The sequence below is a fragment of the Lingula anatina genome, chromosome 4 (assembly GCF_051362555.1).
Source record: "Lingula anatina isolate TDL-2025a chromosome 4, LinAna3.0, whole genome shotgun sequence".
NCBI classification, from domain to species: Eukaryota; Metazoa; Brachiopoda; class Lingulata; order Lingulida; family Lingulidae; genus Lingula; species Lingula anatina.
Window position 1 is genome coordinate 8,340,520 of NC_141770.1, and position 12,462 is coordinate 8,352,981.

A 12,462-nucleotide genomic window follows, 5' to 3' on the forward strand; every position below is an offset into this window, starting at 1 on the left:
TTTTCTCGTCTTTAGTGATGAATTGACTTGAATAAAATTAAAGTATGAGAGCACCTGTAATGTCCTTTAAAAATGTCTCAATCCAGAAAGCAGCAAGTAAATACTATGTAGATGTAAATGTTAATGCGGGGAGTTTTATGAGATCAGAAAAATATTGTATATTTTTCACAAATATAGTTCCGCTAGTAGCTCAGTTTTGCTCATCTCTCACGTTGCCACATTTTCTTCATCTGATGCCCTGTCTTGACATCGACAAAATAAATTCCATCAGATCTCCATTATCACCAGCGAGGTGTGAAAGGACTTAAAAATCAGTTGCAAATGGCTGGTGCTATGAAGTCTGTCACGCAACGCATGGCAGTCCATCCATAGCACTGTCAGTGTTGTCACAGTAGTTACTGTGATGTTGCATCAACGGTGCCAGATTGACAGTAAACTATAAATTAGCATAGAAAAAGGTACAACAGATGACTCCTAAGATCACAATTTAGTATTATGGAAAAAATTGTTTTCCAAGACTTGAACTTGAGTATTAATATGTGTCATTAAGAGATAAGAATGCTGCCACTGCCCATTCTCTTGTCTCATTTGACTATGCAGTGAATTTTATTAATGACCAACAAAATGGCCATTCGTCAGTGTCCAGTCTGAAGCTGTGGTCCCTGGTGACAACTTCATTTGTCATGTCCAGGTGTCATGTTGTCTGGTTATTGGTACATGAGTGACCCTTGTGACCATGTAGGACAGTTCAAGTGTATTGCCTGGTAGATATATCCTGCTTTGGAAGAGGGGGAGGGGAGTGGATTTTTTTTTTTTTTTTTTTTTTATTATTATTTTTTTTTTAGGTGGGGGGGGGGGGAGTGCAAGAGCATATTGTCAGTATACCATTGGCAGTTCAACTTGGCACAGCTTGAAAGGGAAACACAATATCTGATATGTCATATCTAATTGGAGCCCATGCGAAAAATTTATTGGATTACAAATGGGATAGCTACTACCAAATGTGGTAAACATAATCTAAAACACTTTCCAGATACTGTATCCAGTTGTCCTCAAATTTATGTGCTATTTCAGTTATATTTAGAATTTGTTACTGGAGCTGTTATCTGTGCCTTGTATGGAGGTTGGTATATAGAATACCCTCGTCCAATTTACTTTAAGCAAATTAAGAGTTTATTTGAAAAGTATTTGCAACAATTTGTGTTTCCGTCAGTGTTTATGCAGTGTTTGCAATACCGTATCTTATGTCCTAAGAATTGTGTTAGAAAACAAATATTTTTAATAGTTTGCACACTATTAAAAATTCCAAATGGCTTTTATATATTCTTTTGTCCTTTGCACTTTCGTGAGAAAATTTGGTGAAAAAAATGTAGCAAAAACATGAGACAGCATGATGCATTCAAATATTGTAGTGTTCAGTAGTGCCTGCACAGTGTTGACTTGAACTTGATTATAGACGGACTCCAAACACGTAATAACCTGTACATAATATCAAGACTTGTCCTGTTTAATTGGATAATTTCATCATGCATATTACCACAGCTCCTTTACTGAAGAAAAAGAGTAAGATGTTTTGTTTTGAACAGGATGGCCATCACTCTTGTGTCAAAAATATATGAGGTGTCAAACCTCTCCGTGTAGTTTTCAGTTTTTTGATATTTTTTGATGCAGGATATCTAGGCTGGAATATTTACCGGTACCCCTGGGGAAGAACCCTTCACATGCCCCATTAATGAAGCCATAAGTATATCAAATATCACCCATTAAACATTCTCATCTGCTAAGCAGATTGCAGAATTAATATCAATACAAGAGCTATCCAGGTTTGACAACTTAACAAATGCTATTCTCAGAATGAGTGGGTTTTTTAACCAGTAAATTAACAGCTGGAAACAAAGAATATAGTGAATCTAGTCAGAATTATAAGGTTTTATTAAAAAGCAAACATAAAGAGTTGGGACCCTTATTACTGGATGCAGGATATCAATATCCTTTTTCTGTCTTACACCCCATTTCCGTAGATTTTTAGATCGATCTATCCCTGTGGGGAGTCTCACTAGACTGCTGTCAGCTTGGCCGGCTTAAGCGTCTGTCCCGCCTACTAAAAGCTGTAAAGTGGTAATTAACTATGGTGCCCGCTCGGCTGACTGCAATTTAGCGTGAACCCCCAGGGAGTTAGGTCGATCAAAATCTTAATCTTTAGATCGATCTGAATCTCTGGGAAAGCACCCTTATTCTTTAATAACCAGCAAGTGTCCTTCATATATATTCTAATCAAGTTTTATTGTACCACCAGCGTTAGCGCTGGCGGTACACATGGTTTCGGTCCCGTCCGGATCGTTCTGCCGGCTCCGCCGGCTCCGTTGGCTCTGCCGGCTCCGCCGGACGGCTACCGTTACCGCTTCTCCTCCTAGACAGTAAGGGCCCCCGTACCCATCTCATGGATTTAGGTCACCTATAATCTCAACTCGTTCCACGTAAAATTTGGGCTTTGTCGGTATTGGGGTCTGGGTGTGGCACTCATTGCAATGCACCCTTGTCTAAAAATGGCAAAATTAAATGCTAATTATCTACCCTACGGAAGGAGTTATGAGAAAAATTTCTATAGACGGCTTTCCAAAAGTCATATGTGTAGATTTCAAATATACCCTTGGATTTGACCTTTGACCTCTACTTCAAGGTCAAATGGGCCAAAATTTTCAAAAAAATGAAATTTTTTACGAAAAAAATTTTTTTTGCCCTGTTATTCAGACACCACACAGACTTAACCAATAATATTATTGGAAAGTGTTACCCTTCAGGTCATCTTTCATCTCCATGAATTTGGGGTCAATCGGTGCATTTTCACGGGAGTAGCGGCCATAAGATACCGAAACTGAAAACTGTCTCTAATTTGGGAACCGTTAATGCTAGAGACCCATTCTTTTTTGCATTTTGTAGAGCATGTAAAGCCCAACACTGGAGGTGGTCTCGGTTTTTTTGTATTCCATACGGTTTTCGAGTTACGCTGTATCAAAAAGTACATATTGGTGGTAAAAGCAAAATGTGCAGTACGGTAATGGATAATAAATTTTGAACTCTGGAAAAATAAAACATAAGGCTTGGCAAAGCAGACAACTTGTGTTCAAAAATGACATTATTTCATCAAATTTGAACTTCTGAAACTTCAGAGCACCTCCTATTTCAAGAATTTTGACCAAAATGACATTTTCTTTATTTTAATTAATTTTTTCTGTACGAAATTTAAGGCACATTATGGTAACTCCAAAATTATAACATCTAGTCCCTTATATCTCCAAAACTGGCAGAGATAGGTCCATAGTTACTATTGAAGTTGAATAGGAAGTCATATACTGGCAATCTTACTATGACCTTGAAATTGACCTTTGACCTACTTTTCACCATGAACTGAACTTTGCAAATTTTTCTTCCCTTTTATCTCCAAAACTGGCAGAGATAGGTCCATAGTTACTATTGAACTTGAATAGGAAGTCATATACTGGCAATCTAAATGTGACCTTAAAATTGACCTTTGACCTACTTTACACCATGAACTGAATTTTGCAAATTTTGCTTTCCTTTTATCTCCAAAACTGGCAGAGATAGGTCCGTAGTTACTATTGAACTTGAATAGGAAGTCATATACTGGCAATCTATATGTGACATTAAAATTGACCTTTGACCTACTTTTCACCATGAACTGAATTTTGCAAATTTTGCTTTCCTTTTATCTCCAAAACTGGCTGAGATAGGTCCGTAGTTACTATTGAATTGAATAGAAAGTCATATACTGGCAATCTAAATGTGACCTTAAAATTGACCTTTGACCTACTTTTCACCATAAACTGAACTTTGCAAAATTTGCTTCCCTTTTATCTCCAAAACTGGCAGAGATAGGTCCATAGTTACTATTGAACTTGAATAGGAAGTCATATACTGGCAATCTAAATGTGACCTTAAAATTGACCTTTGACCTACTTTTCACCATGAACTGAATTTTGCAAATTTTGCTTTCCTTTTATCTCCAAAACTGGCTGAGATAGGTCCGTAGTTACTATTGAACTTGAATAGGAAGTCATATACTGGCAATCTAAATGTGACCTTAAAATTGACCTTTGACCTACTTTTCACCATAAACTGAACTTTGCAAATATTGCTTCCCTTTTATCTCCAAAACTGGCAGAGATAGGTCCATAGTTACTATTGAACTTGAATAGGAAGTCATATACTGGCAATCTAAATGTGACCTTGAAATTGACCTTTGACCTACTTTTCACCATGAACTGAACTTTGCAAACTTTTCTGCCCTTTTATCTCCAAAACTGGCAGAGATAGGTCCATAGTTACTATTGAACTTGAAAAGGAAGTCATATACTGGCAATCTAAATGTGACCTTAAAATTGACCTTTGACCTACTTTACACCATGAACTGAATTTTGCAAATTTTGCTTTCTTTTTATCTCCAAAACTGGCTGAGATAGGTCCGTAGTTACTATTGAACTTGAATAGGAAGTCATATACTGGCATTATAAATGTGACATTAAAATTAACCTTTGTCCTACTTTTCACCATAAACTGAACTTTGCAAATTTTGCTTCCCTTTTATCTCCAAAACTGGCAGAGATAGGTCCATAGTTACTATTGAAGTTGAATAGGAAGTCATATACTGGCAATCTTACTATGACCTTGAAATTGACCTTTGACCTACTTTTCACCATGAACTGAACTTTGCAAATTTTTCTTCCCTTTTATCTCCAAAACTGGCAGAGATAGGTCCATAGTTACTATTGAACTTGAATAGGAAGTCATATACTGGCAATCTAAATGTGACCTTAAAATTGACCTTTGACCTACTTTTCACCATAAACTGAACTTTGCAAATTTTGCTTCCCTTTTATCTCCAAAACTGGCAGAGATAGGTCCATAGTTACTATTGAACTTGAATAGGAAGTCATATACTGGCAATCTAAATGTGACCTTGAAATTGACCTTTGACCTACTTTTCACCATGAACTGAACTTTGCAAACTTTTCTGCCCTTTTATCTCCAAAACTGGCAGAGATAGGTCCATAGTTACTATTGAACTTGAAAAGGAAGTCATATACTGGCAATCTAAATGTGACCTTAAAATTGACCTTTGACCTACTTTACACCATGAACTGAATTTTGCAAATTTTGCTTTCTTTTTATCTCCAAAACTGGCTGAGATAGGTCCGTAGTTACTATTGAACTTGAATAGGAAGTCATATACTGGCATTATAAATGTGACATTAAAATTGACCTTTGTCCTACTTTTCACCATAAACTGAACTTTGCAAATTTTGCTTCCCTTTTATCTCCAAAACTGGCAGAGATAGGTCCATAGTTACTATTGAACTTGAATAGAAAGTCATATACTGGCAATCTAAATGTGACCTTGAAATTGACCTTTGACCTACTTTTCACCATGAACTGAATTTTGCAAATTTTGCTTCCCTTTTATCTCCAAAACTGGCTGAGATAGGTCCATAGTTACTATTGAAGTTGAATAGGAAGTCCTATACTGGCAATCTAAGTGTGACCTTGAAATTGACCTTTGACCTACTTTTTATCATGAACTGAACTCTGCTTATTTCTTTCTCTTTTAACTTCAAACTTGACAGAGATAGGTCCATAGTTACTCTTGAACTTGAATAGGAAGTCATATACTGGCAATTTACTGTGACCTTGAAATTGACCCTTGACCTACCTTACGAAGAACTTAAATTTGATTGTACCATATATATTTTTTGCAATAGTTAAAAAATTCTTGTTGATTGCATTTTTACAGCTTGTCAAGCACAAAACTGGTGGCTGTGTCCCTTATTTTGTGTACGGGGGGTCTATACGAATGCGTTTGCTCCAGCTGGTGGTACAATATTTGGAGGCGGTATCGCCTCTCTGATCCTCTAGTTGATTCTGTACCCAACTGATATATACATACAGTGTTTCCCCTGGCTTTCAAGCTCTGCGAGGTGGTAGGCAGTCCGCGATCCCAGCAATACTAGGGGGGTCCGGGGGCATGCTCCCCCGGAAAATTTTTTTAATCGAGGTGCAATTTGGTGCATTTTAGGGTATTTAGAACTGTTTTTTTTACATTTTATGTGGCACTGAATTGTCTTGTTTTAGATGTTTTGAGGAGTAAATTCAGTAATGACATAACAAAGGTTTGGACAAAATTTATTTTCCAGTCTGTGCATTCACTATGTTTAGTCCTTTTCAGTTTATAGAACATACTCTTTCAAAAAAAAAAAAAAAAAAAAAAAAAGTTAATACTTTCAAAAAAAAAAAAAAAAAAAGTTAACGAGAAAAAGGGCTTACTACATTGAATTATTTTTAAATTGACAAAAAAGTTGATAAAATATGTTGTTTTTACCGTTTTCACATTCTTGTGAAAGTAACTGGTCAATATATTGACTTTGCGTGTGGGAGCGCTTCATCCTAATATAAAACTGCCGCAAAAGTTCTCTCTCTTGTCTTTCAGCGCAAAGCGACTCCCGCTACTAGTTATACGTAGTTTGAGATGTAATTTATAATCAACTTCAAACACCGTTAAATGAATTCTTCGGAATTAAAGAGATGAAAATCACACTTATCATCAATTTTAGTTCTCGTTTCTTCATTTATATGGTTCTATTCAGTCATGGAAATTCATATTCAATGCATAGGTTTTCACGCGAAATACTGACGTGACCCAGTTTTACAACGCTACTGCTTTCACAAAACTCACCCGTAAATCAATAGAAAATCTTCTCCAAGTTTATAAAATCAACGAAGTCCACTTTATTTGCTCCTTTTTTATCAGTGAATATTCGTAAACTATAAAAACAAACAACAGGCGGTCTGAATTTCGGAACATGAAGTGATAGAGAAAGTGCATTCTTGACACGTGATTAAATGGTGTCAAGAACAGTTGCCTCGTTTCGCTCTGTTTCTTATACTTCAAATAAGGCACAGAACTGCGAAAACGAGGCACTCACAGGGAGATAGTAACTGCTGGTTATTTTTAGGCATACGCGCATGCGTCTTTCCGTTACTACTAAATCAAGTGCTCAGAAGCATGGGATTACGTATGTAAACAGAAAATGCCATATTTGCTTAGAAATAAATATAATTTTCAGTTAGCATGAGTGAAAATATACTTTGTTGTTCCATATAGTCCAGCGAGGCGGTGCTTTTGACAAATTTCAGCGAGGCGCTTGCAAATATCATCGAGGCGGGCGCCTCGCTCATTTAAGTGCAGGGGAAACACTGTACATACATATATCATGATGTTTTATGAGCTCAGAGGAGTTAGTTAAGTGTCTACAGATGACAGGGAGAGTGGATTATTGATGACATATTCATTTGGAGTCTAAATTCTGGGGCAATATTGCAGGCTCAGTATATTGGCAGTAGTTAATGATATTCTACTAGTTCTAAGGATATACACACTAACATGATCATGCAACATTTTAGTGAGTGTCTGGAACTGCGAAGCTACAAATTTCATTCAATAAAGGAGAAGAGAATACATTCCAGAAACATTTGCATCTTTTTTGTCGTAGGTCACCAAGGGGGATACCCTTTTCATACCCAAGTCTTTGCAATTTTATGCATTCTTTGAGATAGATAAATGGCAAAAAAAAAAAAAAATGAAAAACAAACTTCCTTGTAGAGGTGTTTGTTAGTATGTTAGTGACTAACACTTCCTGAATTAAAAGAATTACAATCTTTTTTTACAAGACTTTATTTTGGTGTAACTGTTTATGCTAGCAATCATTGCTGATTTCTTTGTTAACATTATGGTACAAATATTATGAAATGATCTGCAGAATATAAAATTAAGCTTTTGTGTTTAATTTACTACCAACCTGGTAAGGTTTAGATATTGAACCTGCTGAAAAATAGTTAGCTTCAGGGTTTAAAAAAGAGCATATTCTGGTCATGGCAGTGAATTGCATTTTTGTCTTTTTTTTTTGTCACAGTCAAGTTATATTCTACATACATGTCACACATTGATTTCATATACAATAAATGTTACTTCTTTGTAAGTGGATCCTAGCCACTATACCACTTAGCGGTCAGTAAGTAACAACATCTCACACCAGTCTGATAAAGGCCTACGTCCAGGTTGGCCGTAAGCTACTAGTAATGGTATAAAAGATTTTCAGCTTGTGTTTGATAATATTTGTTTATGATCCAACTACCAAGCTAATGAACACTGTTGCTCAATAAATGTTACTCCTTGTTTTACAGAGCGACTGGCAACAAAAAGCTGAAGGAGACGGTGGCTCTGGAACTGAGTTTTGTCAATTCCAACCTCCAGTTACTGAAGGAAGAACTCTCAGACCTGAACAGTTCCGTACAGATATACCAGAGCAACAAGTAAGTTTGCCTGTGAAATTAAGCAGTGCTTATTTTAATATCTTAACATTAATGTGTTAAACTGCTATGAACTATATTTTTGGATAGTTTTAAATTAAAAAATGAATGCAGGTAGGACATTTTAACAATTACGACTAGAACTTAAATACCACATGCACGTGCTTGTAATAAGTGGGGCTATTTCATCTTTTAAAATGTGATCAGACCTAAATTTTCACATCTACAAATAATGGTACCTGTCAATTGACAAGCTAGAATTGCATTATTAACCATTTTGTTGTGTTTATATGTTGGTTAATTGTTGTTTCCATGTTCAGGTGTGTTCAGAACCGTACCAACTTAAATTGGGGAAGGTCAAAGGGCCATTCGATAGGAATTTCCCCTTCTCTTTTTTCTCCACAGAATGCTTTGCTTTTTGATAATCTCAGAGAAGTTGATTAAAAAAGCAATTGCTTCTAATTAGTTTTCACATGAAAGAGATTAAAAGTTTTATAGAAGGTAGTGGGGATGATACAGAGAGGGAACTACTGTAGAATGGCCCTCAACTGACATTCAGGAACCTTCACACCTTAATGCTATATATATTTTTTTCTTTAGATTCCATGATAATGCCAGTTGACAAATTTCTTGTTCTAAGTTAGAATGGTTCTGAATGCAAATTATGTTATTAACACAGTTTTGCTTGCAAATAGGACCTCACCCCATTCTGCGGAACCAAGTCCTATTGCACTTGTGAAATTCTGCTTACGATCGTAAGATGTGTGAATTTGCAGTTTGCGTGTGTTTGAAAGACCCATTCTTGCAAAAATAGGTAGTCATGTTTAAGAGTAGAGGAGGAAGACACTTAAACATATTTAGTTTTAACTAGTTAGTTTGATTTGGTAGGTTTGATTCTGGCCTTCGTTATATCCACAATGTTTAAATTACATGTTATTATTAGCATTGCCATTGCTGAATATAGATACGGTAATGACTTCAACTTTTCAATGAGGAAAAACTAACAATTTTTCAGATACATAATTTTAAATCATTAAAAATATATTTTTGTGTAGCATCTGTGGTGCTTTTTCTGTTTATATTAGAAGCAATAAAGTAGCATGCTTATCAGTTTTGTTGCTATCACTCAAAAAGAATGTTCTAACATTAAGAATTTGTGATTTGAAAAAATACAATAACTGTAAAATTCATAATTTTTCCCCATTGAAAAGATTGAGTCAATACTATAATGGGTATTACTGTGCCCAGCAACTGTCCAACCAGTGCTTCTTTCTAAGCAGATATCTTCTAACCTGTGGTTATGAAAAAAAAAAAGGAGGAAAAAATAACCAGTCATGTATGTTGACCACACTTCCCCAGGTTCAAGAAAAGGTCAAGAAAATAGTTGTCTACTGAGCTGTGTACTGAGCTATGAAAAGTGAAGTGTTTTCATGGCAGTAAATAAAGTCACTGTCGTTAACCACATAACAAAAAGAATTTTGTTGAAAGTGTTCTATTTTGTTGAAATAGTATTCCACAAATTAGTTTTTGTGATAACTATTAATAATATACCCCTGGGTCATTAATTGTTTTTTGACTCATCAAAGTAACATCACTACACCCTTGACCTCCCAAAAGTATTTGCTGATTACTTAAACCATCCTAATAGTTTTGATCCCTGAACATCTGTATTAAAAACATTTTGAAAGTCACTGGAGGTCAATTGATGTGCAATCGTTTCAAAATGTTGACTGTGAATTCTGCCACGTTGCAGTTGACCTGATCGTAATTGCTGACACAAGTCTGTGTATTTTCTGTTTTTATAAAAGTACAAATCCAAAAGAAGTTCAGTGGCCTGGCAGTATCTGTTGTTTTCTGTGCAGGGTACCCTGGAGTAACCTGTATTTAAACTCCAGTTTGGAATGTGTGCATGGTACCTTTGAGTATAACCTGTATGTATAGTAGATAGACACCAATTTAGGATCTGTGCATGAAACCCTAGAGTAACCTGTATCTATACTTCAGTGTGGGGTTTGTGCATGAAACCCTGGAACAACCTGTATTTTGACGCCAATATGTGGAATGTGTGCATGGTTCCTTGGAGTAACCTGTATTTATACCCCAATGTGGAATTTGTGCACGGTACCTTGGAGAAATCTGTATTAATACTTGGACATTGACAGGCACTGCAGTGGCTGTCATGATCAGCTTGTTGTGAAAAATTTAGACTGCAGTTTAAGGTCATCATATGGCTGGTATATTCTTAGCATTTAAATCTTTATCATGAAATATTTTGATAATTGAGCAATTAAAAGCATATTTGAGGATAGCAAAGTTGAATTTTAAATAGAAAAAGACTTGTGCTTTTGCGTGTCCTTGCCTGGATTTTTGCCCCTAGCTTTCTGATTAGAAAGTGCTAATTACAAAAAGATATGCATTTGATTTGTGAACCATTGAAAGGGTTTTGTTTTCATGGCTTTATTTTTAGAGTTGTATATTCATTCCCTATATAATCCCCTCTTTTTGTGTGTATTTGCAGTGTGAATGGAAATGAAATTTTGCATGCTTTTCTCTACAATGTCTTGAATTGAGATTGCAGTTTGGAATTGTTTGTTCCATTGTGATACGGTTTCACCATTATCATGATTAGCAGATATTCAGGTTTTGATTCCTACATGCTATGACATTTGGAAAACATGATTTTGTCATCAACAGGATTATTGACATGTAAATTATCTGTAAAGGGGTGAATGTAAAATGGATACTGTTTGTGACGAGAGAAAGGATTGTATGGCATCCTTGCATTTATTACACAATACAATTTTTTTAACACTAATTTATGGAAAAATATGACACACCTCAATCCAGAATAAATCTTTAGCAGTCCACTGAAGTTAAGAATGGGCCTTAAACATCTATCCTGTTTAAAATAGACCATATATTATCGTCATCGTGGACTTGCTAATTATATACTACACAATCATTATGGAACGTCAATGTAGTCTTAAATTTTTTGCGTCCTCAGAGTTCAGTCAAACTTTGGACTGAAGTTTTTTATCAGCTCACATTGCATCATTCAAAAACTGCTTCATAAACACCTGTTGCTCTGTGGAAAAATGTGCGTATAATGGGGCAAGGCGAGCTTATTTATGGCGCCCAACGCATCCCGAGTGCTGCCTATTGTAAAGTGTGATTTTTCTACCACGTTTTCACTTATGTCATGTAACATACTTGTTTCTGTTACGGAACTGGTCATGTTAAAAATGATTGATTGGATGTACCATGTTTTATTTTCAGTGCCCAGAATGTTCCAATGATTCCACTTGGCCTTAAAGAGACCCAGGAAGTTGACCTCAGCATTCCATTAAAGGTACTTAAAGAAAACATGTTTGGAAGGAATAATCCATTTTTTTTTTCTACAATCAACAGCTTGATATTGAGATAGTTGAGATATTTCAATGTCTGACAGAGCATTTTCATCAGGGAATGAGGCTCTCCAGGTAAATAGCCTCTATTCAGGAGATATACTTCCCCTCCCCCCTTTTCCCCTATTGCCCACCAAATTGAAGTAAGGGAGGTAAAGTATTTTAAAATTAAGCTATTGATTGAAAAAAAAAACTTTATTTTTATAACATAACACAGTTGATAATATTCTTCTCTGATATTTGGAAGGGAAAATAAAGTTGTGCCCCTCAGATTTCATAATGTTCATGTTTGGGTTTTTATTATCAATGCACTCTGCTTGATCAATTTCTCTTATTACTATTTTTTCACAAGGCTGTTTTTTTTTCATTAATTTGATAACTTGTACGTAGTTGTTTTCCTAGGCATAGCTCAATAACAAATTAGGAAATTGAAAATTTTCTGTGTATGTTTGTTGTTGTTGTTGTTGAAGTAAAGTTTTGTGTTTCTTTCCAGGACTACATATCAGAACATTACAGTGAGGAAGGAGAGAAATTTCAGTTTGAGATCCAGGAGCTTATGGACATGAGACAGGTAATGTATGGAGCACTGACAGTTAAAACAGGTGGGGGGGAATCCCAGTTATCCTTAGTTGATTGATAGTGGCTATATAATCACAAGATTTTCTGACTTTTGACG

At 35.7% G+C, this 12,462-nt stretch overlaps 1 protein-coding gene across 1 annotated transcript in view; it reads left to right on the forward strand.

The window, feature by feature from the left end:
- Positions 1-12,462, forward strand: part of LOC106160901 (rhophilin-2-A-like) — a 33,534-nt gene that overhangs the window by 10,598 nt on the left and 10,474 nt on the right. The window contains exons 3-5 of the mRNA XM_087011687.1: positions 8,257-8,385; positions 11,659-11,731; positions 12,280-12,357. Coding sequence (XP_086867813.1) covers positions 8,257-8,385; positions 11,659-11,731; positions 12,280-12,357 — 280 coding nt within the window. The remainder of the gene's footprint in view (positions 1-8,256; positions 8,386-11,658; positions 11,732-12,279; positions 12,358-12,462) is intronic.